The 27847-nt window shown below is 45.0% G+C and overlaps 1 protein-coding gene across 8 annotated transcripts in view; it reads left to right on the forward strand.

The window, feature by feature from the left end:
• Window positions 1–27847, forward strand: part of ash1l (ash1 (absent, small, or homeotic)-like (Drosophila)) — a 271172-nt gene that overhangs the window by 88634 nt on the left and 154691 nt on the right. For all 8 annotated transcript variants that reach the window (XM_068022902.1, XM_068022898.1, XM_068022896.1 and 5 more), the window contains one exon: window positions 853–4981. In XM_068022902.1, coding sequence (XP_067879003.1) covers window positions 853–4981 — 4129 coding nt within the window. The remainder of the gene's footprint in view (window positions 1–852; window positions 4982–27847) is intronic.

Raw genomic sequence — 27847 nt, forward strand, 5'->3', positions numbered from 1 at the left:
TACAGGTTTTGAGGAACAGGAGGCAGTCCAGGATGGCATTGGAATAGCCTGGTTTGGAGGCGTCACAGAGATGGGTGAGAGTCTCAGCAACAGTTTTGCTGAGGCAGGGGCAGAGAAAGACCATATCATGGAGGTGGAAGTAACCAGTTTTTGAGATGGAGAGGATACAAGGTTGAAAACTCAACTTAGGGTCAAACAGGACACAGGTTGTGAACTGTCTGGTCCAGCCTGAGTCTGTGGCTGGGGAGGGGAATGGGGATCGAGTTAGTGGCAAGGAAAACAAGGGCAGTGTCTTTGATCTTCCTAGCTTATTTTTTCATGTTGTACAGAAAGGAAAATAGTGAAGACAAAATAAAAATAAAATTAAGACCCAAGTTAGCAGTAACCAGTAGGGGAGAAAATTCATATTCTAACTCAAATGGTAGGTAAGTTTAATTTTAGAGAATCTCCGACCAATATTGTCAGTGTAATTGCCCTTTATGGCAATTCTAATGTTAATAAGGTGTTCTTTTATCATTTAGAACTTCAAATATATTGCTCACTGTTGCCTTTGGTTCCCCCTGAGGTCATAGTTGTATCTCAGCTGTTCCCTCCTGCACATCCATCTTACAAACCGCACTATGGATCAATCCTTTGATCGTAGTTTTTTCAGGAAAGTTGTTGGTGTAGCTTCAGAATTTATGGGGATTTTTAAAAAAGGGACAGTGTTTGTTAGTAGCAAATATTGGGTCACAGAAAATGCCTTATTGTCATTTCTGGATATACTTTATTGGTGAACAAAATGGTTTGCTCTTTTTGTACTAGATTAAGAACCTTGTGTGACGCTTTCTTTTCTTTTTACAAAATAAACAGGGTTCCCTGAAGTTGCACAAGAAAAGTGAGGAAATGAAGACGGTTGAATCTTCTGTGGAGGAAGGTCGCTATCTACAGACAGGAGGAGAGACAAAAAAAGCCCTTTCTTCAAGTTTGGAAGACTCTGAATGTAGTAAAGCTGCTGTGTGTATCACAGGGAGCAGCAGAAATGCTGACACAAAAGAACAAGGACAAATGAATGGCGAAGCATCTTTGATTGAAAAATCAGCAATGCTGAAAAACAACTGTCCTGTATCAAAGTCTTCCAGAACTAAGTTTAGGAAGCAAGGGGTTGGCAATGGAATGGTGATGAACAAAGATTTGGGCCAGCCGAAAGCTAGCCTTGCTGCTGCCAGCTCAGTTAGGGAGCACTTGAGCACTCCAACCTATGTCGATTACAAGAATGTGAACTTGACCGAACAGGAGGCTCCGCAATCTGCAAAGGACATTGCCAACAGTAAAACTTGTGGCAAGACTGTTTTAATACAAATTAATAAGGATTCTGTTCTAGAAAAAGCTTTGATAAGGCAAGAATCTCCAGGGCATGATGCAGCATTGTGTAATGAAAGAATCTCATCCCAGCATGATCGGCCGTCCTCTACAGAGAAGGCAGAGCGCATGATCCCAAAACTAGATAAGCAATCTGCAATAAATTGCACTTCAACAGACGATAGAACTGCATCTAGCACTGACATCTATGGGAGGAGGTCCACCAGTGGTGCAGGGGTGGAAGGTGCCCCCTCTGCACCTTCACCAGCAGGACCTGCAGCTTCGTTAAACAGGAGTGCTGCTTTTCCTCCTCCTCAGTCCACTTCCATCCAGATAGAAACTGACCCAGTAGTGGTAATTTCAGAGTCACACAGCAAACCAACAGTTGAAAGTCAACCCCCATCAAGCAGTCTACCCCTTCACTTTGGCTTCAAACTCCATACTCACAGTTTCAATGCAGAGTCTGTGACAGCTGAGCGTACAAATGAGGATAGTTTGCAGCTACCACGCTTGGACAGCATCAAGGCATTCACTCAGCTAAGTGGGGGGAATCGCGAGTCGGGGTGTTCTCCAGTGCCTAAAACTGACACTTCGAGTTCTGCTGGCAGCACTGTGGCTAGCTTCAAAAGCGTCCTGAATAGCAAACCCTCATTCAAGCCTAGCACATTGAAAGTGGCACATCAACAACTGCAAAGAACGTACCAGAACTGCCCAGTCCCTAATTCTACTCTCCAACTTAAACCTGTAAACAAAAGGAAAGGAAAGAGACCGAGAATGAAAGTGGTTACAAGCAGCAGCACTGTTGCTGCTTTTGGTGAGTGTTTGCCTTCACCTATAGTGTCATCAGGGTTATTGAAAACTGCCACATATAGAACAGAACAAAAAATTCATACTGACCAGACTCAAATGATCAGAAACACAGGATTTTCGCCTGTTTTAGCTGAAACTAAAATTGTGAAGCCTCGACTGCCAAAGTTAGCTAAGGCTTGCATTTCACCTCCATTATCCCAGAAAACTGAGGGTGGGAGACATTTTATCTCTCTGCTAGCTCACCACGAAGAGAAAGTCACTAAAAATGGTTCTCAAGATTCCCAGTCATTAAGTGGTACTTTAAATGTTCATAAATCTAAAAGAGGCAGAGCAAAACCTGACCCTATGCCACAACTTGAAGAGCCTCCACGTAGGACTTTAAAGATTCCTGCTTCCAAAGTACTTTCTGTGTCAAAGACTAAGGAATTTATTACGGAGACAGAGCCTCCTATACTTCAACCAGAAACTGAAATTGTGCCCAGTAAAACTTTTGTGGCCTCTCTTCCAGGAAAACGGAGGCGGGGCAGGCCTAAAAAGCAGTTGATGCCTGCAGCCAAAGCTGCAGCACCAACTGCATTGCTTTCCACACCGTTAACTGTCACAGATAATTTGGATGAAACTGAAGCAGAAGCTGCACGGCACAAGGGGCTTGACACAACTGAGGTGAAGAATAAGCCAGTAGAGCATGCTCAGAGAATGACCACAGGTGATGACTTTGAACTGGGGAGTGAAACCGATACGAAATCCACCAAGAAAGGGAAGAGGCAATTAATGAAAACACTTTTAGACAAGAAATTTATCAAAAAGATCAACAAAATGAAAACATTGAAAAGGAAAAAGCTTCTGAACCAGATACTTTTGAGTGCAAGTGGATCTAGTAATAAAGGGAAAGTGCAATCGAAACTCAGTAATACTGTCTCAACTCTCACTGCCACCTTTGGTTCCAAGTTGGGCCAGCAAATTAATGTTAGTAAAAAAGGAACTATTTACATAGGCAAGAAAAGGGGCCGAAAACCCAAAATCTCATTAGATGGTCCATATCTAAGTAGCACGTTGTCTATCGAAAATAAGATATCACCGCCAACATCAACCACAACACTAGGACACGTGCTTACAAATTTCACACAGTCAACAACTGCGAATGTTACTGATGTCCTGCCTTCACCAACTTATTCCCAGTCATCAGGAGTGAGTGGAAGTCAGAGTCCTGTCAGTAGTGATGCTGGGTTTATTGAACCAACCCCAGTGCCAAACTTGCATGGAAGCAAAGGCAATGTGGTGCAGACACTTGCGATGCGGAAAGCCTCTAAAGGGCGCAGGAAACTTTCGCCTCCAACGTTGCTGCCAAACTCCCCATCTCATCTGTGTGAGTTAACATCGCTGAAGGAGGCCACCCCTTCACCCATCAGTGAATCTCACAGTGAGGAGACCATCCCGAGTGACAGTGGCATCGGAACAGACAACAACAGCACATCAGACAGGGCTGAGAAGTTCTGTGGACCAAGGAAACGAAGGTATTCCTTTGACCATGTCTCTGTAATGCCTCCTGAGAGTGCAGCTGTTCTAACTGGACTGAAAGAGAAACACAAACACAAATGCAAACGCAGAACGCATGATTATCTTAGCTATGACAAGCTTAAACGGCAGAAAAGGAAACGGAAAAAGAAGTATTTGCAGCTACGGAGCAAACAAGACCCTACTTTTCTTGCTGAACTGGAGGAACTTATAACCAGGTGGAGTGAATTGAGAATAACTCACAGAAGTCATCACTATATCCCGAGAGACATCCTTCCTTCTATCTTTCGAATCAACTTTGGCAGCTTCTACACCCATCCGCCTTTCCCTTTCGACCCTATGCACTATGTCCGAAAGCCTGAACTGAAGAAGAAGAGGGGGAGGCCTCCAAAAATGCGAGATGCAATGGCTGAAGTCCCTTTTGTCCACAGCCTGGGTTTTCCCCTTGCAAATGGTGGCTTCTTTCCTTCATACAGTATGCCTTACTCTCCAACCCCAGTTTCAGCAGGCCCTCTGGGTTTGGGTTATTATGCACGGTATCCTCCAACACTGTACCCACCTCCCCCTCCTCCTCCCCCCTCACTGAGTAGTACGATGCCACCTCCCTCCTACATGCATACTGGTCACCTGCTCCTGAACCCCAACAAGTACCACAAAAAGAAACACAGACTTCTCAGACCAGAGGCCTTCTTAGCTGGCAGTCGGACCTCTCTCTTGTCCATGGGCACTTATGCCAGCATTCCAGCAGAAATGGCTTATAGTTGGATGCATGAACATAAGCATAAGCATCGACACAAGCATCGGGAGCATCGTTCCTCCGAACAAACTGCACCATCTGTGGACAGTTTAACGGTTAATCCTTCATTGTTACGACGGTATACGTATGGGAAAGAAGCTGTGTCAGAAAGACATAAACACAAAGACAAACACCGGTGTCATATGCCGTATACCCACTTGACATCATCAAAAGGCTTACTAAGTAGAGGGGATCAATGGGCCCGAAGGGACTCAACAGAACATGGTTCCATATCTGTAGGATTGCAGACTCCTCTCCAAATAGACTGTATGGATGGGTTAGTGGGTTCATGTTCGGAACGATACATGCCCAGTTCAGAGTCGAATATCAGTGAAGAACATACCAATCTGTTTACAAGTGCAATAGGAAGCTACAAGCCTAGTAAACTCTCTAATGGTATGGGGCGAAAGAAGCAGTCTGATAGTCCTGAACTTCTTGCCTCTCAGGATAGCTTGCCGAACAGGTTAATAAGGAGGGACAGGCCACCTTCCAGTGAAAGAACATCCCAGACACCACCAGGTAGGAATTTATGGAGCAAATCTTGGAGGGAAGGAAATAGCCTTTGTTTGAAGGTGTTTTGATATTGTGGCACCTGTAAACTTTAAACTTTCAGGTTTTAAAGTGAGCCTGATGACATGCAATTAATATCCCTGACCGGTGACCTCCAAAGTTAGTATTATAGCCAGTAAAATCTTGCAGTCTCTATGGGCATGGTGCAGTTCTGATGCGATGCACAAGGACATATTTCCCTGTTTGAGCAGCACTGATGTGGAGTCCACCTTCTGTTGCATGCATCATGTAGTTGAACAAAGTTTCCTGAAGGAAGAGCTGAGAATGGGATTAATTTTGATGCGTAGCCGTTCCTTTTAGCATTCTAGTTCATGAAAATGCTGAAGTGTTTTTGTATTTGCTTAAAGTATTTTGTAATCTCCAAGGTTGTTCTGTTCAAATCCTATTAAATATGAAGTTTTCTAGTTCTAAAAAAAAAATGTTGCTCACAGCTGACTTTGCACAAGATTTTTTTTACTAGAATTCAAAGCAACAAACCCAGAAATTAGGAATGCAGATTGATTGGAAGGCTTTAAGAAAGCCCTTGTACTTGAATGAAGGTGCTTTGCTCTCAGATGTGATGATTTTGCAATGTTTTGAACAGTATATTTTGATCATGATTCCAAAATTTGTACTATGATACTCCCACCTTGGAACAGAGACAGATCTGAATTCGGAGGCTAACTTTCCATTTGTGAGCTGGAATGCAAAGGGGAGGATGTTATGCTTCAGTTGCATAGTACCTTGATCAGTTCCCATCTGGGGTACGACATTCAGTTCTGGGCAGTTCTGGATATAAAGGCCTTGGTGGTTGCAGTATAGTCACACCAGAATGATACTGGGAATTCAATCATAGAAAGTTTAAGGCACTGAAAGAGGCCACTTGACCCATCGTGTCTGTGCCAGCCGAAAAACGATCCACCTATTCTAATCCCACCTTCCAGCGTTTGGTCCATAGCCTTGCAGATTATGGTACTTGAGGTGCATATCCAAACTCCTTTTGAATGAGTTGAGGGTCTCTGCCTCAACTGCCCTTTCTGGCAGTGAGTTCCAGACCCCCACCACCCTCTGGGTGAAAAGGTTTTTCTTTATCTCCCCTCTAATTTTTCTACCAATCACTTCAAATCTATGGCCCCTCGTCACTGATCTCTCTGCCAAGGTGAATAGACCCTTCACCTCCACTCTATCCAGGCCCCTCAAAATTTTTACAAGTCCAAATCAATGAAGAACCTCACATAGATCTGCAATTCACTTCCTGGTAATTTATTAAAGGGTTAAACTAAGGACATGTTGTATTAGCTTGGTTTGTATTGCTTTGAGTTGAGAAAATGAGGGGTGACCTGATCGAGGTGTTTAAAATATTAAAAGGGTAGATCTGGAAAATCTATTTCCTTTGGGGGAATCCAGAATAAGAGGGCAGAATCTTAATATTGGGGGCAAGTTATTCAGGAGTGAAACCAGGAAGCACTTATTCACATATAGGTTAGTAGAAGTCTGGAACTCTCTTTCTCCTATGAAGAGAGTAAACTAGGCTGATATTCCCTGGAGTTTAGAAGAATGAGAGGTGATCTAATTAAAATTCTGAAGGGGCTTAACAGGGTGGATACTGAGAAAATGTTGCCCCGGTTGGGGAGCCTTCGGGAATGGGGTTACAGTCTTAGAATAAGGGGTCGGCCATTTCAGACTGAGGTGAGTAATTTCTTCACTGAGGGTTGTGAATCTTTGGAATTCTCTACCCCTGAGAGCTGTGGATACTCAGTTGCTGAGTTTATTCAAGACAGAGATTGATAGATTTTTGGATACCAAGGGATTTAAGGGATATGGGAAAAGTGCAGGGAAGGTGGTGTTGAAGTAGAAGATGAGCCATGACTTGTTGAATAATGAAAAAGGCTCAAAGGGCAAAATGACCTGCTCTTGCTCCTATTGCTGATATCCCAAAAGACTGTGGGTGCTGGGACAATGGAAGCTGTCAAGACTAAGATTGCTAAATGTTTACTTGGTAAGGATATCTGAGATAGGAGCAAAAGCGGCTAAATTGGTCTGAGGTACAGGTCATCCATGATCTAATTGAATTGCAGAGCAGGCTCGGGGCTCTGAATGGTGGTCTTCTGTTCCCATGTTGTTTTGTCAATTCAGTATAATTGTAGAATACCTATATGTTGTAATTTCTTTTCCAAAATCCATTCTTTTCTGAACAGAGAGTATATTGATTGTTTACTCAATTTTGCGTAGTGTTTTGTCCAACACCTTGTAGTGACATTGTTTATCTTATCAGTGTCCTGATCGGTGCTGTCACCTTTCCCTTAACACAAATAAATGATTACCAAGAAGTGATTTGCAGATATATGTGAGGTTCTTTGGTTTGGACTTGTAACTTTAATAATATGCTCATTGAATATTATTGTTTGAGATCTTCTAGATACCCCCGAGTCACTGGGAACTGTTATACAGAATTGCTTTAATTTATATCTGAGGAACAGAAGATGCAGAGTTTTTCCTGTTCATTTTTATGAAAGTTGTACCGTAAATTCTTTTGATTCTCGCATCTTTAAGAACAGTTGTTACGTTCCTACACATTAGTTTGAATGAACATGAATGAGGTTTGAGACCATGAAGAATAGTTTACTCTCTCTAAGTGGTAAGGTCATTTCCAAAAATGTTTCCAAGCTATCCCTGTTGTAGCTGTGAACTGCACAGTATTTCTCCATGCATGGCATTGTTGCAAAGCCGAGTAGTACGTTGTCTCGGTAAAATAGTGTTAACATGATGCCACAGAAGTATTCTAAGTAGGAATGTTTTGATGTGATACTATATTTGTGCTGTGTAATATTCGTGCTGTACTATTTCTTGAGGAAAATTTAGAGGTGGTGCCCCAAAGAGCTTCTGCGCATGGTGTTGACACATTTTCCTCTCCAATTCCTGTCCGGTTACAATCTTATTGGAAGAGTGCTGCCTGATCCACCAAGCAGAGGAAAGCAAGTCATTCCATGCTGATGTCCAGTGACTTGTATTATGGATCCTTGGATTATGGGTTAGTTAGATCACAAAGCCAGTAGACAAGTCATTTGTCTGTAGTGGAGGAATAAAACATACATGAAGCTTTTTTTAAGTCGTGAGTGCAAGCATAGCAAACAACCTGTGTGCTTGTACATATCAGATACTTGGTAGGTGTGTTGACACGAAGGTTGTAATCTGAGCTTTGATTCACTTGATGTCATTTGAAACTGCAAATTAAATTGCAGCCATATTTCTCTTTCTTTAACTACTTATGCTTCTGTGGACAGTCAGAATTATCACTGGAATTAAACAAAAGGCTGCTGGAGGTTATCTTGATGTCACAGTGTACTGTAGTTTGATTTAGAAGGGTTCTGCTTTTTCACTGTGGGTTCTAGGAATTGAGCCATTGATTGGTATTTATGAAATGCAGCAAGGAAAAGGCTCATTGAATGGGACCCATTCTTCCTGCAATACCCAATGTGAACTTCTGTGCAATATAGCAGTTAGACACAGGGCAACAGAAAGGTTACACTGATATTAATCAGTATTAATAATTGATATTACACATTTTTACCCATGTGGAGGCCAGTGTTTTGCATATTTGCTTTCCTGTAGAGAGACCTCACAAATGTAGGTTCCGGTTGGTTTTGGCCTGAAACAGCTCCATTGATTTTAATAGGAGTTGGTGCCTTAGATTGGCCTGGAAACATGTTTGGAGCTGGCCAGCCCTGGGTAGTTTGGGGATGGGGGAGGGTGCTATATAATGTTATTGCTGGATACTGCTGCCTGTGTTGGCAGAGGAATTTTTTGTGTTGGGCATTTTCAACTCTGTGAGGGGAGGTGGTGGCGTAGTGGTAGTGTCACTGGACTAGTAATGCAGAGGCCCGGGCTAGTGCTCTGGGGGCATGGGTTCAAATCCCACCATGGCAGATGGTGAAATTGGAATTCAATTAATAAATATGCAGTTTAAAAAAAAAAGCTAGCCTAATGGTGACCATGAAACCATTGTCGATTGGTGTAAAAACCCATTTGGTTCACTAATGTCCTTTAGGGAAGGAAATCTGCTGTCCTTACCTGGCCTGGCCTACATGTGACTCCAGACCCACTGCAATGTGTTTGACTCTGAACTGCCCTCTGAAATGGCCTAGCAAGCCACTCAGTTCTACTCATTAGAGCTTTTATGAGTCATGTGCTACCTTTCCAAAGATTATATTACCAGAGGAATTGAATAAAGAAGCTGAGCCATTGAACTTTGCTCTTCACAGGGTAGACTTTCCAGCTGTGGGCTATTGGGGCCTTTAATGGAGGAATTGCATGTACAGTTTATGAATGTGCGAACTTTGCAGTCTCCAGTCAACCAGGTGAATATCTGCTCTTGTGAAGTTGAGCTAGTCAGTTGCTGTGGAGACAAAGTTATCACTTTTAGCTTATAATATGATAGAATTTTACATTAAGTTTGAAAGAGATATAGTTCATTCTGAAACTAGGGTCTTAAATTTGAATAAAGGAAACTATGAAGGTATGAGGGGCAAGTTGACTATGGTAAATTGGGAAAATACACTAAAAGATTTGATAGGCAATGGCTAATATTTGAAGAAGTATTACATGGTCTGCAACAAATATGCATTCCTCTAAGACACAAAAAAAAACAACAGGAAAGTGGCTTATAAGGTTGCCAGAAAAAGTGCTAAGCCTGAGGATTGGGAGCAATTTAGAATCCAGCAAAGGATGACCAAGAAATTGATAAAGGGAAAAGAGAATATGAATGCAAGCTAGCGAGAAACATAAAGCCATACTGTAAAAGCTTTTTTAGATATGTGAAAAGGAAAAGATTAGCAAGGACAAATGTGGGTCCATTACAGGTGGAGCCAGGAGAATTTATAATGGAGAATAGGGAAATGGTGGAGAAACTAAACAATTACTTTGTGTCTGTTTTCACAGAAGAAGATACAGAAAATCTCCCAGACATGCTAGGGAACCAAGGGACTTGTGAAAAAGAGGAACTGAAAGAAATTAATAATTTTTCAAGTACTACCTTTTTATTAACTGGATTGAAGGTTGATAAATTCTCTGGACCAGACTACATCCCAGAGTGTTGAAGGAGGTGGCTGTAGAGATAGCGGATGCATTGGTGGTTATTTTTCAGATTTCTATAGATTTTGAAAAGGTTCCTGCAGACTGGAAAGTAGCAAATGTAACCCCAGTATTTAAGAAAGGAGGGAGAAAGAAAACTGGGAACTACAGACCTGTAAGGTTGACGTCAGTAGTAGGGAAAATATTAGAATCTATTATAAAGGATTTGACAAACCTGTGGGAGTTTTTTCGAGGATGTTACTTGTAGCATAGATAAAGGAGTACCAGTGGATGTGGTGTATTTGGATTTTCAGAAAGCTTCTGATAAGGTTCCACGTAGGAGGTTCGTAAACAAAATTCCAGCACATGGGATTGGGAGCAACATGCTGGCATGGATCGAGAATTGGCTAACAGAAAAGAAAGTAGGTATAAATGGGTCATTCTCAGGTTGGCCGGCTTTTACTAGTGGGGTACCACAAGGATCGGTGCTGGGGCCACAGCTGTTGACATTCTATATAAATGCTTTGAATGTGGGGGTCAGTTGTATATATTTCCAAATTTGCTGATGACACAAAACTAGGTGGGAATGTAAGTTGTGAGGAAGATGCAAGGAGGCTTCAAGCAGACTTGGACAGGCTAAGTGAATGGACAAGATGGCGACTGATGGAATATAATGTGAACAAGTTATCCGCTTTGGTAGAAAAAGCATAAAGACACAATCCTCTTACCTTCCGGGAGCGGAGCGGACCTGTGGGGAGAACGCTGGGAGCGGAGCCCAAAATCGACCCCGATTACCTTCCAGGAGCAGAGCGGACCTGTGGGGTGAACGCCATGAGCTGAGCCTATAAATCGACCCCGAGGATCGAGGTCCAGTCTCTGACCTTCCGGGAGCGGAGAGGAGAGGAGATCAGTCGAACCTCTTCGAGCGCGCCTGAGTTTTGAGGGGAAAAAAAAGGCAAACAGTGACGTCAGAGGAGAGCTGCAAGGTGATTGGTTGGTGAGTAGCAGCTGTTAGAATATCAAAAAAAAAGGGGTAAGTTTTTTTTTGTTGGCAAAAAATCTCTGTTGATAAGGTGAGTACTACTGAAGTGTTTTTTTTAAGGACTTTAGATTGAAGTGGGTAGAACAAGGCCCCTGGTATAATTTAGTATTTTTTAATTAAGGGAGTAACTGATTAACCTAAGGGTAAGTCATGGCAGGAGAGCACAGCCCCGTGCTTTGCTCCTTCTGTGCTATGTGGGAAATCAGGGACGCTTCCAGTGTCCCTGGTGACCATGTGTGCAGGAAGTGTATCCATCTGCAGCTACTGGCTACCCGCATTACGGAGCTGGAGCTGCGGGTGGATTCACTGTGGAGCATCCGCGATGCTGAGGAAGTCGTGGATAGCACGTTTAGTGAGGTGGTCACACTGCAGGTAATGGCTGCAGAGGCAGAAAAGAGATGGGTGATCACCAGACGGAGTAGTCGGCACAGGCAGGTATTGCAGGAGTCCCCTGCAGACATCCCCCTCTCAAACAGAGATACCGCTTTGGATACTTTTGGGGGGGGGATGACCTCCCAGGGGAAAGCAGCAACAGTCAGGTTCGTGGCACCACAGAGGGCTCTGCTGCACAGCAAGGGAGGAAAAGGGTTGGAAGAGCTATAGTGATAGGGGATTCTGTGGCCACAAACGAGACTCCAGGATGGTATGTTGCCTCCCTGGTGCTAGGGTCAGGAATGTCTCCGAGCGGCTGCAGGACATTCTGAAAGGGAAGGGTGAGCAGCCAGAGGTCGTGGTCCATATTGGTACTAACGACATAGGCAGGAAGAGAGATGAGGTCCTTCAAAGTGAATATAGGGAGTTAGACAGAAGGTTAAAAAGCAGGACCTCGAGGGTTGTAATCTCAGGATTACTCCCTGTGCAAATGAATGAGTGGCTGAAGAGCTGGTGTAGGCAGGAGGGCTTCAGCTACTTGGATCATTGGGATCTCTTCGGGTGCAGAGGTGACCTGTACAAGAAGGAGGGGTTGCATCTAAACTGGAGGGGGACCAATATCCTTGCGGGGAGGTTTGCTAGTTCTACTCGGGAGGGTTTAAACTGGTCTTGCAGGGGGGTGGGACCCGAACTAGTAGTCTCTCAGATGAGATAGTTGAGGCAAATGTGGAGGTTAAAGCAATCAAGTCCAGTAGGCAGGCTGGGCAGGGGCAGGACAGGGAGCGTGGAAGGTCTGGTATGCTAAACTGCATTTACTTTAATGCAAGAAGCCTTACAGGTCAGGCAGATGAACTCAGAGCATGGATCGGTACATGGGATTGTGATATTATAGCTATTACGGAAACGTGGTTGAGGAATGGGCAGGACTGGCAGCTCAATGTTCCGGGGTACCAATCCTTCCGGCGTGACAGAGGTAAGAGAGGAGGGGGGAGTTGCACTATTGATTAGGGAGGACATCACGGCAGTACTTAGAGAGGATATCCTGGGGGGAATATCCAGCAAGGCCATGTAGGTAGAACTTGGAAATAAGAAAGGGGTGATCACTTTGATGGGATTATACTATAGGCCCCCCAATAATCAGAGGGAAGTGGAGGAGCATATATGTAGGGAAATCACAGTTAAGTGTAGGAATTATAGGGTTGTAATAGGTGATTTTAACTTCCCTAATATTGACTGGGACTGCCTTAGTGCTAAGGGGTCAGATAGGGAAGAATTTAAGTGTGTCCAGGATAGTCTTCTGAAGCAGTATGTGGATGGCCCTACTAGAGATGGCCCTCCACGCGGCCTTCTCTTAGGAAATGAGGATGGGCAGGTGGTTGATGTGTCAGTGGGGGAGCACTTTGGGATCAGTAACCATAACTCTTTTAGCTTCAAGACAGTTATGGAAAAGGATAAGACTGGTCCTCAGGTTGAAGTCCTAAATTGGGGGAAGGCTAATTTCGATGGCATCAGACAAGAACTCTCAAAAGTTGAATGGGAGAGTCTGTTTACAGGTAAAGGGACGTCTGGCAAGTGGGAGGCTTTTAAAAGTGAGCTAGGAAGAGTTCAGGGCCGGCATGTTCCTGTTAGATGGAAGGGCAAGGCTGGCAAGTTCAGGGAACCTTGGTTGACGAGGGATATTGAGAGTCTGGTCAGGGCAAAGAAGGAGGCATATGTCAAGTATAGGCAGCTGGGATCGAGCAAGTCCCTCGAGGAGTATAGGGGATGTAGGAGTACACTTAAGCAGGAAATTAGGAGGGCGAAAAGGGGCCATGAGATTTCCCTGGCAGATAAGATAAAGGAGAATCCTAAAAGATACTAGCACAGTGGTGCAATGGTTAGCACCGCAGCCTCACAGCTCCAGTGACCCGGGTTCAGTTCTGGGTACTGCCGGTGCGGAGTTTGCAAGTTCTCCCTTTGACCGCGTGGGTTTCCGCCGGGTGCTCCGTTTTCCTCCCACAGCCAAAGACTTGCAGGTTGATAGGTAAATTGGCCATTGTAAATTGCCCCTAGTATAGATAGGTGGTAGGAGAATGGTGGGGATGTGGTGGGGAATATGGGGTTAATGTAGGATTAGTATAAATGGGTGGTTGTTGGTTGGCACAGACTTGGGCCGAAGGGCCTGTTTCAGTGCTGTATCTCTAAATAAAAAATTAAGAGTAAAAGGGTAGCTAGGGAGAGAGTAGGTCCCCTTAAGGATCAGTGTGTCAATCTATGTGTGGAGCCACAGGAAATGGACGAGGTCTGAAATGAATATTTCTTGTCCGTATTTACCGTGGAAAAGGTCGTGGAAGCTAGTGAGTTCGAGGGAGGGAACGGCGATATCCTGGAGCATATCAACATTACAAAGGAGGAGGTGTTGGAGGTTTTGAAGTGCAGTAAGGTGGATAAATCCCCAGAACCTGACCAGGTGTATCCTGGGATGCTTTGGGAAGCAAGGGAGGAGATTGCTGGGGACCTGGCAGAGTTTTTTGTGTCATCGTTAGCTGCGGGTGAGGTACTGGAAGACTGGAGGATAGCTAATGTTGTGCCTTTATTTAAGAAGGGCAGCAGGGATAAGCCAGGAAACTACAGGCCGGTGAGCCTTACATCAGTGGTGGGAAGGTTATTGGAAGGGATTCTGAGAGACAGGACGTCTATGCATCTGGAAAGGCATGGTCTGATGAGGGATAATAGTCGGTATGGCTTTGTGCGTGGGAAATCATGTCTCATGAATTTGATTGAGTTTTTCGAGGAGGTGACCAAGAGAATTGATTAGGGCAGGGCGATGGACGTTGTCTTCATGGACTTTAGCAAGGCCTTTGCCATGGTAGGCTGGTCCAGAAGGTTCGAACACATGGGATCCAGGGTGAGCTAGCAAATTGGATACAAAATTGGCTTGGTGATAGGAGGCAGAGGGTGGTTGTGGAGGGTTGTTTTTCAGATTGGAGGCTGGTGACCAGTGGTGTGCTGCAGGGATCGGTGCTGGGCCCTCTGTTGTTTGTCATACATATTAATGACTTGGATGTGAATGTAAGGGGCATGATTAGTAAGTTTGCAGATGACACCAAAATTGGTGGTATAGTGGACAGTGAAGAAGGTTGTCTAAGGTTACAACAGGATATAGATCAACTGGGAAAGTGGGCAAGGGAGTGGCAAATGGAATTTAACACAGACAAGTATGAAGTGATGCATTTTGGGAAGTTAAACCAGGGCAGGACCTATACAGTGAATGGCAGGGCCCTGGAGAGTGTTGTTGAGCAGAGAGACCTTGGGGTGCAAGTACATAGTTCCCTGAAAGTGGCAACACAAGTAGACAGGGTGGTGAAGAAGGCATATGGCATGCTTGCCTTCATCGGTCGAGGCATTGAGTACAAGAGTTGGGACGTCATGTTACAGTTGTACATAACGTTGGTTAGGCCGCATTTGGAGTACTGTGTGCAGTTCTGGTTGCCGCACTACAGGAAAGATGTGATTTAAGCTAGAGAGGGTGCAGAAAAGATTCACAAGGATGTTGCCTGGTTTGGAGGGCTTGAGTTATAAAGCAAGATTGGATAGGCTGGGTCTGTTTTCCCTGGAGCGAAAGAGGCTGTGTGGGGACATGATAGAGGCTTATAAAATTGAGAGGCATAGATAGGGTAGATTGCCAGAGTCTGTTTCCCATGGTAAGGGTGACTAAAATGAGAGGGCATAGATTTAAGGTGAGAGGGAGGAGGTTTAAAGGGAATCAAAGGGGTAAATTTTTCACAAAGAATAGTGGGTATATGGAATGAGCTGCCTGAGGAGGTGGTGGAGGCAGGAACAGTAGCAACATTTAAGAGGCATCTAGACAGGTACTTGAATGAGCAAAGCATAGAGGGATATGGAATTAATGCAGGCAGGTGGGATTAGTATAGATAGGCATTATGGTCGGCATGGACGCGGTGGGCTGAAGGGCCTGTTTCTATGCTGTGCGACTCTATGACAGAATATTTCTTAAATGGTGAGAGGTTGGAAAGTGTTGGTGTCCGAAGGGACCTGGGTGTCATAGAAACATAGAAAATAGGAGCAGGAGTAGGCCATTCGGCCCTTCGAGCCTGCTCCACCATTCATTATGATCATGGCTGATCATCCAACTCAGTAACCTGTTCCCGCTTTCGCCCCATATCCTTTGATCCCTTTAAACCCAAGAGCTATATCTAACTCCTTGAAAACATACAATGTTTTGGCGTCAACTGCTTTCTGTGGTAACGAATTCCACAGGTTCACCACTCTTTGGGTGAAGAAATTTCTCCTCATCTCAGTCCTGAAATGTTTACCCTGTACCCTTAGACTATGACCCCTGGTTCTGGACTCCCCACCATCGGGAACATCCTTCCTGCATCTACCCTGTCAAGTCCTGTTAGAATTTTATAGGTATCTATGAGATCCCCCCTCACTCTTCTGAACTCCAGCCAATATAATCCTAACCAACTCAATCTCACTTCATACGTCAGTCCTGTCATCCCAGGAATCAATCTGGTCCTTGTTCATGAGCCACTAAAAGCGAGCATGCTACCATGGGAAGGATATGCTTGTCATAGAGGGAGTGCAATGGCGGTTTTCCAGACTGATACCTGGGATGGTGGGATTGTCTGATGAGAGATTGAGGAAACTGGGCCTGTATTCTCTATAGTTTCAAAGAATGAGAGGTGATCTTATTCTAACTTAAAAAATTCTTACAGGACGTTACAGGGTGGATGTAGATAGGATGTTTCCCCTGCCTGGTGAGTCTAGAAGCAGGGGACATAGTCTCAGAATAAGGGGGAGACCATTTAAGACTGAGGTGAGGAGGCATTTCTTCACTCAGAGGATGGTGAATCTTTGGAATTCTCTACCCCAGAAGGCTGTGGAAGCTCAGTCATTGAGCATGTTCAAGACAGAAATCATTAGATGTCTGGAAACTTATGATATCAAGGAATATGGGGATAGTAATTGAATGGTGGAGCAGGCTCGACGGGCTGAATGGCCTACTCATCCTTGTAGCCCTTGAACGCGCAGGAAATTGCCATTGATCCCCTAAATAAAACAAGCTAGTCACCAGTCCGGCTGGACTGATCCGAAACATTGGAGTGAAGTTAGTTCCATTTGCACTGAGATGTCACATCAATGTCGATGAGGTACCGATCAGGAGGGCAGCATTTACTCAGGTCAGCTCAAGTCTTCAGCTTTCCCCCGGCCCGTCCAACGAAATCCAAGCACCAGAAGGCAGGCCAGTGAAGAGGACATCAATACTAGCTCGATGTCGTGAAGCATTTCTGTGATGTATGAATACAGCATTGAAGCAGAAACTGCCCTTCTGACTGTCAAGCACACACAGCTGTAGATAAAGGCTGCAGAATGTGCCCAATGTGCACTTGGAGTCCTCTTTAGTCCAATGATGCCGAAGGTAACCAGTTCGGGTCATGGGAATGGTTGGTGATATAGCAGAAGGAGAAGAATGAGCTGCATTTTGGCAGATAATTTATTGCATCCATGTGTATAATTCTGTGTAATCTCACTGTGGGCACAAGGTTGGTAGGATACACCCATATGCACGTTTGATATTAGCTAGCCTTGGGTATAGTGTTGCTCATCTTAACACCCAAAAGTCCCCAATCTCAAAAGGATAAATATTTTTTGTCTAATCTCTTAGGCAATAGCTGCCTCACCTTCTGGTTTAGTCCCTTGGAGATCTTCACAAATATAGCATGATCATGTTTTAATTGAATTCAGAGTGCATCAGCATTCTGTCTGTACTACAGACCATCTGCACATTGGTTGAATGGAAGATTTTCACTACCCTATGTCCATGTGGATGCAGTGGATCACCTCCAAAACCTTGGGGAGCAGAGATGATATTGAATTTTTACTGCGTCTTCAGCAGCTGCTCTGAGAGTCTGGAAGTGGATGATCCTTCTGGAACTGTATTAATCATGTCTTGAGTGCAGGTGGACCCTGTATGCTGGCTAATGCCTGAAAATCACTGCAAGGTAATTGGAATAATGCAGCAGTGAAAAGTTGAAGTGCAGCTATGACCTTCACAGCCAAGGGCAGAGTGTTCTAGTCACAAAGACCCTCAAGTCTTCTGCTACCATTTGACACAGTTTGGTAATTGTCTCCCTAGATGCTGCTGTTCAGTATCCAGTATGACATTCTAGCCATGCAGACCTTTTCCATAAGCTGTAGTAACCTGGGAGTCCTGTACTTATGTTTTTGAATCTCCCATTTATCCTGCTGTTGTTCTGGTGGCCATGAGGATGTGCAAAAATGATTGATAGCCTTCCTGGATCTGATGATGAATACGTCCCATAGTATACCCACAAATGTTGTGTGCACAGTATTGCTGTTTCTAAGTGGCGCACGAATGTAAGCAGAGGAAGCAGTGCAGCTTTTTAACATGTAAAAGAAAAAAAATTGCAAAAATCTGATTATCGAATCTTGATGGGTACTATTGAAGCAACAACATAAAATTATATAGCGCTATGTAGATTTCACAGCACGGAAACATTTGACCCAGCTAGTCTGTCAATATTTATGCTCCACACACCTCTTCATCTAAAGACATGAACATTCTGTTGCGTTCTCCCTCATGTTTATCCAGCTTTCCCTTAAATACATTTATGCTGTTAACTTCAACCACCCCATATGATAGCGAGTTTCACATTATCATCTGATTGGGACATTTTGCTATGTTAAAGGCACTGTATAAATGCAAGAGGTTTCTCCTGAATTCCTTGTAGAATTTATTCGTGACCATCTTTGTTGATCATCCCCAGTTTTAGTATCCTCGCCCTCACACACCAGCCCCATACAAGTGTGTCTACCCCTATAGAACAAAGAACAGTACAGCACAGTTACAGGCCATTCGGTCTTCCAAGCCTGCGCCGATCTTGATGCCTGCCTAAACTAACACCTTCTGCACTTCTGGGGACCGTATCCCTCTATTCCCATCCTATTCGTGTATTTGTCAAGATGCCTCTTAAACGTCATTATCATACCTGTTTCCACCATCTCCCCCGGCAGCAAGTTCCAGGCACTCAGCACCCTCTGTGTAAAGAACTTGCCTCGCACATCCCCTCTAAACTTTGCCCCTCTCACCGTAAACCTATGTCCCCTAGTAACTGACTCTTCCACCCTGGGAAAAAGCTTCTGACTATCCACTCTGTCCATGCCGCTCATAACTTTGTAAACCTCTATCATGTCGCCCCCTCCACCTCTGTCGTTCCAGTGAAAACAATCCGAGTTTATCCAACCTCTCCTCATAGCTAATGCCCTCCACACCAGGCAACATCATGGTAAACCGCTTCTGTACCCTCTCCAAAGCCTCCACGTCCTTCTGGTAGTGTGACCAGAATTGCACGCAATATTCTAAGTGTGGCCTAACTAAAGTTCTGTACGGCTGCAGCATGACTTGCCAATTTTTATACTCTGTGCCCCGACCGATGAAGGCAAGCATGCCGTATGCCTTCTTGACTACCTTATCCACCTGCGTTGCCACTTTCAGTGACCTGTGGACCTGTACGCCCAGATCTCTCTGCCTGTCAATACTCCAAAGGGTTCTGCCATTTACTGTATACTTCCCACCTGCATTAGATCTTCCAAAATGCATTACCTCACATTTGTCCGGATTAAACTCCATCTGCCATTTCTCCACCCAAGTCTCCAACCGATCTATATCCTGCTGTATCCTCTGACAATCCTCCTCACTATCCGCAACTCCACCAACCTTTGTGTCAACCGCAAACTTACTAATCAGACCAGCTACACTTCCCTCCAAATCGATTATATATACTACAAAGAGCAAAGGTCCCAGCACTGATACCTGCGGAACACCACTTGTCACATCCCTCCATTCAGAAAAGCACCCTTCCACTGCTACCCTCTGTCTTCTATGACAGAGCCAGTTCTGTGTCCATCTTGCCAGCTCACCTCTGATCCCGTGTGACTTCACCTTTTGTACCAGTCTGCCATGACGGACCTTGTCAAAGGCTTTACTGAAGTCCATATAGATAACATCCACTGCCCTTCCTTCATCAATCATCTTTGTCACTTTCTCAAAAAACTCAATCAAATTAGTGAGACACGACCTCCCCTTCACAGAACCATGCTGCCTCTCACTAATAAGTTTGTTTGTTTCCAAATGGGAGTAAATCCTGTCCCGAAGAATCCTCTCTAATAATTTCCCTACCACTGACGTAAGGCTCACCGGCCTATAATTTCCTGGATTATCCTTGCCACCCTTCTTAAACAAAGGAACAACATTGGCTATTCTCCAGTCCTCTGGGACCTCTCCTGTAGTCAATGAGGATGCAAAGATTTCTGTCAAGGCCCCAGCAATTTCTTCCCTTGCCTCCCTCAGTATTCTGGGGTAGATCCCATCAGGCCCTGGGGACTTATCTACCTTAATGCTTTGCAAGACACCCAACACCACCTCCTTTTTGATAATGAGATGACTGAGACTATCTACACTTCCTTCCCTAGGCTCATCATCCACCAAGTCCTTCTCTTTGGTGAATACTGATGCAAAGTACTCATTTAGTACCTCACCCATTTCCTCTGGCTCCACACATAGATTCCTTTCTCTGTCCTTGAGCGTGCCAACCCTTTCCCTAGTTGTCCTCTTGCTCTTTATATACGTATAAAAAGCCTTGGGATTATCCTTAATCCTGTTTGCCAATGACTCTTCATGACCCCTTTTAGCCCTCCTGACTCCTTGCTTAAGTTCCTTCCTACTGTCTTTATATTCCTCAAGGGATTTGTTTGTTCCTGGTCTTCCAGCCCTTACGAATGCTTCCTTTTTCTTTTTGACGAGGCTCACAAAACCCCGTGTTATCCAAGGTTCCCGAAACTTGCCAAACTTAACCTCCTTCTTCACAGGAACATGTTGGTTCTGGATTCTAATCAACTGACATTTGAAAGACTCCCACATGTCAGATGTTGATTGACCCTCAAACAGCCGCCCCCAATCTAAATTCTCCAGTTCCTGCCTAATATTGTTATAATTAGCCTTCCCCCAATTTAGCACCTTCACCCGAGGACTACTCTTATCCTTATCCACAAGTACCTTAAAACTTATGGAATTATGGTCACTGTTCCCGAAATGCTCCCCTACTGAAACTTAGACCACCTGGCTGGGCTCATTCCCCAATACCTGGTCCAGTACGGCCCCATCCCTAGTTGGACTATCTGCATATTGTTTCAAGAAGACCTCCTGGATGCTCCTTACAAATTCTGCCCCATCTAAGCCCCTAGCACTAAGTGAGTCCCAGTCAATGTAGGAGAAGTTAAAATCACCTACCCCTTCATAATTTTAAAGACCTGACTTAAAGCAACTAAGGAGGTGGGGGCGTAGTGGTATTATCATTGGACTAGTAACCCAGAGACCCAGGGTATTGATCTGGAGATATGGGTTCGAATCCCACCACAGCAGAAGGTGGAATTTGAATTTAATAAATCTGGAATTAAAAGCTAGTCTAATGGCTGTGAAACCATTGTCGGTTGTTGTAAAAACCCATCTGGTTCACTAATGTGCTTTAGGGAAGGAAATCTGCTCACCTGGTCTGGCCTACATGTGACTCCAGACCCACAGCCATGTGGTTAACTCTTAAATGGCCGAGCAAGCCACTCAGTTGTACCTAACCGCTATGAAGTCAATAAAAAGGAATGAAACTGGAAGGACCACCCGGCATTGACCTAGGCACCGGAAACGACAATGGCAAACCCAGCCCTGTCAACCCTGCAAAGTCCTCCTTACGAACACCTGGGGGCTTGTGCCAAAGTTGGGAGAGCTGTCCCACAGACTAGTCAAGCAACAGCCTGACCTAGTCATACTCTCGGAATCATACCTTACAGACAATATCCCAGACACTGCAATCACTATCCCGGGGTCTGTCCTGTCCCACTGGCAGGACAGACCCAGCAGAGGTGGCGGGACAGTGGTCTACAGTAGGGAGGGAGTTGCCTTGGGAGTCCTCAACATCGACTGCAGACCCCAGGAAGTCTCATGGCATCAGGTCAAATATGGGCAAGGTAACCTCCTGCTGATTACCACCTACTGCATTCCCTCAGCTGATGACTCAGTACTCCTCCATGTTGAACACCATTTGGAGGAAGCACTGAGGGTGGCAAGGGCACAAAATGTACTCTGGGTGGGGGACTTCAGTGTCCAGCACCAAGAGAGGCTCGGTAGCACCACTACTGACCGAGCTGGCCGAGTCCTAAAGGACATAGCTGCTAGACTGGGTCTGCGGCAGGTGGTGGGGGAAACCAACACGAGGGAAAAACATACTTGACCTCGTCCTCACCAATCTGCGTGCTGCAGATGCTTCTATCCGTGACTGCATCGGTAGTTGTGACCACCGCACCGTCCTTGTGGAGACAAAGTCCCGCCTTCACATTGAGGATACTGTGCTAAATGGGATAGATTTCGAACAGATCTAGCAATGCAAAACTCAGCATCCATGAGGCGCTGTGGGCCATGAGCAGCAGCAGAATTGTACTCAACCACAATCTGTACCCTCATAGCCCGGCATATCCCCCACTCTACCATTATCATCAAGCCAGGAGACCAACCCAGGTTCAATGAAGAATGCAGGAGGGCATGCCAGGAGCAGCACCAGGCATACCTCAAAATGAGGTGTCAACCCGGTGAAGCTACAACCCAGGACTACTTGCATGCCAAACTGCATAAGCAGCATGCAATAGACAGAGTTAAGCAATCCCATAACCAACGGATCAGATCTAAGCTCTGCAGTCCTGCCACATCCAGTCGTGAATGGTGTTGGACAATTAAACAACTAACTGGAGGAGGTGGCTCCACAAATATCCCCATCCTCAATGATGGGGGAGCCCAGCACATCAGTGCGAAAGATGAGGCTGAAGCATTTGCAACAATATTAGATTAGATTAGAGATACAGCACTGAAACAGGCCCTTCGGCCCACCGAGTCTGTGCCGAACATCAGCCACCCATTTATACTAATCCTACACTAATCCCATATTCCTACCAAACATCCCCACCTGTTCCTATATTTCCCTACCACCTACCTATACTAGTGACAATTTATAATGGCCAATTTACCTATCAACCTGCAAGTCTTTTGGCTTGTGGGAGGAAACCGGAGCACCCGGAGAAAACCCACGCAGACACAGGGAGAACTTGCAAACTCCACACAGGCAGTACCAAGAATCGAACCCGGGTCCCTGGAGCTGTGAGGCTGCGGTGCTAACCACTGCGCCACTGTGCCGCCCTATTCAGCCAGAAGAGCCGAGTTGTTGATCCATCTCGGGCCCCCTCCTGAAGTCTCCAGCATCACAGATTCCAGACTTCAGCCAATTCAATTCACTCCGCATGATATCAAGAAACGACTGAAGGCACAGGATACTGCAAAGGCTATGGGTCCTGACAATATTCTGGCAATAGCACTGAAGACCTCTGCTCCAGAACTTGCTGCACCCCTAGCCAAGCTGTTCCAGTCGAGCTACAACACTGGCATCTACCTGGCAATGTGGAAAATTGCCGAGGTATGTCCTGTCCACAAAAAGCAGGACAAGTCCAACCCGGCCAATTACCGCCCCATCAGTCTACTCTCAATCATCAGTGAAGTGATGGAAGATGTCATCAAGCAGCACTTGCATAGCAATAACCTGCTCAGTGACGCTCAGTTTGGGTTCCGCCAGGGCCACTCCGCTCCTGACCTCATTACAGCCTTGGTTCAAACATGGACAAAAGAGCTGAACTCAAGGTGAGGTGAGAGTGACTGCCCTTGACATCAAGGCAGCATTTGACCGAGTATGGCATCAAGGAGCCCTAGCAAAACTGGAGTCAGTGGGAATCAGGGAGAAAACTCTTTGCTGGTTGGAGTCATACCTAGTACAAAGGAAGATGGTTGTGGTTGTTGGAGGTCAATCATCTGAGCTCCAGGACTTCACTGCAGGAGTTCCTCAGGGTAGTGTCCCAGACCCAACTATCTTCAGCTGCTTCATCAATGACCTTCCTTCAATCATAAGGTCAGAAGTGGGGATGTTTGCTTATGATTGCACAATGTTCACCATTTGCAACTCCTCAAATACTGAAGTAGTCCGTGTAGAAATGCTGCAAGACCTAGACAATATCCAGGCTTGGGCTGATAAGTGGCAAGTAACATTCACGCCACACAAGTGCCAGGCAATGACCATCTCCATCAAGAGAGAATCTAACCATCTCCCCTTGGCATTCAATGGCATTACCATCACTGACTCCCCCACTATCAACATCCTAGGGGCCACCATTGACTGGAAACTGAACTGGAGTAGTCATATAAATACCGTGGCTACAAGAGCAGGTCAGAGGCTTGGAAACCTGCGGCGACTAACTCACCTCCTGACTCCCCAAAGCCTGTCCACCATCTACAAGGCACAAGTCAGGAGTGTGATAGAATACTCTCCACTTGCCTGGATGGGTGCAGCTCCAACAACACTCGAAGCTCGACACCATCCAGAACGAAGCAACCCGCTTGATTGTCACTCCCTCCACCACCGACGCACAGTGGCAGCAGTGTGTACCATCTACTAGATGCACTGCAGCAACGCACCAAGGCTCCTTAGACAGCACCTTCCAAACCCGCGACCTCTACCACCTCGAAGGACAAGAGCAGCAGATGCATGGCAACACCACCACCTGCAAGTTCCCCTCCAAGTTACACATCATCCTGACTTGGAACTATATCGCCGTTCCTTCACTGTCGCTGGGTCAAAATCCTGGAACTCCCTTTCTAACAGCACTGTGGGTGTACCTACCTCACATTGCCCTTGCAGTCCGTTAGGGATGGGCAATAAATGCTGGCATGGCCAGTGACGCCTACATCCCATGAATGAATAAAAGAAATTACTGAATTGTGTCAAATAGCTGATGACTTGAGGGTATTTGTGACTCGAACCACACTGCCTGTGGCTGTGAAGATATGAAAGATGAGGAACTTCAGTTATGTGAAGAGACTAGAGACATGGGGACTGTTATTCTGACAGCGGAGAAAGTTGAGGCTTTTTTATAGCTGACAAGTGAATTTGATTGGATTTACTCTCAAGGCTCAGACCTGTCACAAGAGTGAAAGTTAAACTGCTAAACACCTATTCTCTTCCTGCATTTGAAAAATAAAAATAATGCAGTTGGAAGCTACTTCATTGAACCTCTCCCTGTCCCCATATTATTTTAAGTTCTAATCAGTCATCTGTAGCTCAGGAGTGTTACTGTGGATAGATCCTAACTAGGGGAGTGTGTTGGCTGGTAGATAACTCATGAAATCCCATTGCAATAAGCTTTGATACAGTAAATAGATGGATCTTGAGTTTTATCGTGTTGCATCCCTTCATTTTTAACTCACTTTCTCACACCTGTCCTTAATTCAGCAGAAATTAGTACAAAATTGACCTGGTCATTCAATTGTGTACTAGCATGGGAAATTGAAATTCCCACAGGAGTAGCATGGAGATTCTGGGTCAGGAGAAAGATTGAGAGAGTACATCCAATATACAACCACCGCCACCAAATACTTCATTCTTGCTATTTGTTGAAATGTACCAGTTAACATTGCAGTTCAAAACTGTAAGCATCAGTTGAAGTCGTGGAAAGTAAAATAAGGCATCAGTCTGATCCTGTCAGTTTTCTACCAGGTGGGTTTGGTTAAAATTCATTTCTCTACATTAGTATGAAAGTTAATTCAGAAGCACCGAAGCTGGAAAAATCTAGTGTCAGCTGAGTGATACTCAGGGCCTTGAGTTTCTCTAGGTGGATGTGGGCTGCTCCCCTAACTTACACGTTGGAACATCTCTAAGTATAGGCAAAAGTCAAGAAATGTCAGGTCTCCATGGTAGAGGAACAACTGAAGGAGCCCCTTTTCAGGTTTAGATATCTTTACGTATAAATGCATGTGTGTTGTACTGGGTTGAAAGTGCTCCTCTGGACTTACTTTAACCTTTTTGAGCACTTTTTTGTTCGTGGGATGTAGGCCTCGCTGGCAAGGCCAGCATTTATTGCCCATCCCTAGGTGGTGAGCTGCATCCTTAAACCTCTGCAGTCCACGTGCTGTAGTGTTACAACTGAGGTGGGAGGAGTGCACTGTTTGTTCTGGTTCCACTTCTCCACAGGTCACAACATATATTTAAATTTTTTCCCACTTTCCAATACGGTCAGTCATAGACTCTGTTTATCACAGAATAAAACACACCACCAGGTTTCTTTAATAAACAATTAAATTATCAGTTTATTATAAAACAAGTCTTAACCAGTAGTGAAGTAAAGCATAAACACACAGATTGAAATATTAATGTTCCCTTTTTATCGTAGCTCCTCACACTCACTCAGACACACACATATACCAGTTAACCCGGAAAAATAAAGGGATTTGGGTTTTAGAGCTCTAATACAAAAAAAACGGACCAAAAAAAAAACACTTGGTTTAAGTACTTGCTAATTCTTGAAGAAGAAATGGAAGATATGGAAAGATGTCCTTTGTTTTGGTTTGGCGTTCCAAATGCATATATAGATGGCTGTCACTGGGATCTTTCTAGAACAGTTCTTTTCAGGCAACATTGGTGATCAGTTTTGGTAGGCTTCCAGCAAAGCTACAGAGGTTTCTGACACAGCCCTTACAGGAAGAATGCAGCCCCAGTTTTAGTCTGCTTCTTGCACTTGCTTTTCAGCGTCTCGAGTGATGGAAAACTGGCAGGCTTTTTCCAAACTGCTGGAACAGACTGGTTTGGGGGTGGTTTGTTATTCTTGGCGAGTTTTCTCCAACTGTCTTTTCAAACCATTGTCCCTATCCCACTAGCTGTCCAAAGCAAAACCATAAACAATGTTACAAGAGACAAGCCTCCTGACCTCTATAAATCTTGACCTGTCACTTCTCTGTAAACATCTTCCCCAAGTCAAAAACAACCCCTGCTGTCGTTTTCAAAGCCAGACCCCTCAGTGAACCTGGTAAAAAAAAAACCTATCCATGGAGTTTTTCAGTTTTCCCAAAATAAGCCAATGTCCCGCTCTAAAATACAACAGTCCTTGAAGAGAACCTTGCAGGTGGTGGTATTCCCGCGCATCTGCTGCCCTTGTCTTTGTAGGTGGTGGAGGTCGCGGGTTTGGGACGTACTGTCGAAGGAGCCTTGGCGAGTCGCTGCAGTGCATCTTGTAGATGGTACACACTGCTGTCATTGTGTGCTGGTGGTGGAGGGAATGAATATTGAAGGTGGTGAATGGGGTGCAGATCAAGTGGGCTGCTTTGTCCTGGATGGTGTCAAACTTCTTGGGTGTTGCTTGAGCTGCACTCATCCGGTGGAGAATATTCCATCACACTCCTGGCATGTGCCTTGTAAATGGTAGATAGGCTTTGGGGAGTCAGGAGGTGGGCTATTCACTGCAGAATTTCCAGTCTGTGACCTGCTCTTATAACCACAGTATTTATGTGGCTGTTCCAGTTCCGTTTCTGGTCAATGGTGACTACGCCCGCTCCCCCAGGATGTTGATGCTGGGGAATTTGATAATGGTAATGTAGTTGAATGTTGAGAGGTGGTGATTAGGCTTCTTCTTGTTGGAGATGGCAGGCACACTTCTGGCATAGATGTTAATTGCCGCTGATCAGCCCAGGTCTGAATGCTGTCCATGTCTTGCTGCATGCGAGCGTGGACTGCTTAATTATCTGAGGAGTTATGAATGGTACTGGACACTGTGCAATCATCAAACATCCCCACTTATCTTTTGCTACAAAGTTCCACAGTGTGACCACACCAAGGCCACAGAAAGAGGAAATATCACAGTCAGTCACCCCTACTGTTGCTATACCTTTGAGCAGTTGTTTTCAGAGCAGCATCGGTCTGTGTCTTGGCTCCAGCCCATCTCCTTGACTCAGCTGTCTATGTGTGAGATGAGATTCTAAGAAAGAGGGAGGATTTAAGAAAAAGAGGGAACAGTTGTAACCTTGCTACAAACTACTGAAAACAAATTAGACTAATTCTTTCCTTGTGTACATTCGCCAAGCTTCCAACTGTGCTTATTGCCCATCCTAATCTTTGAAAGAGTCATGCCGAAAGTATGATTATTCATTAAACGTTGGCAGCGTGTCCCGGTAATTATTTGCATGCTGAGACAGCTTGTGGCAATGGTGGGTTCGAATTATCAGAAACCTGCAGAACCACAGCTGAGTCACTGTGGTCAACAGAAATAACAAAAGCAGGACTTGTGTCAGTTTGGCAACACAGACTTTAGTAGAGAAGAGCTGGGGCACAGAGATTTCAGTTGGGAATGCTCTTCTACCAGTGTAGTGTAAATGTTTCTCTGTGCATATCAGTGTCATTTATTGACTTGTA

Source organism: Heterodontus francisci, chromosome 46, assembly GCF_036365525.1.
Source record: "Heterodontus francisci isolate sHetFra1 chromosome 46, sHetFra1.hap1, whole genome shotgun sequence".
NCBI classification, from domain to species: domain Eukaryota; kingdom Metazoa; phylum Chordata; class Chondrichthyes; order Heterodontiformes; family Heterodontidae; genus Heterodontus; species Heterodontus francisci.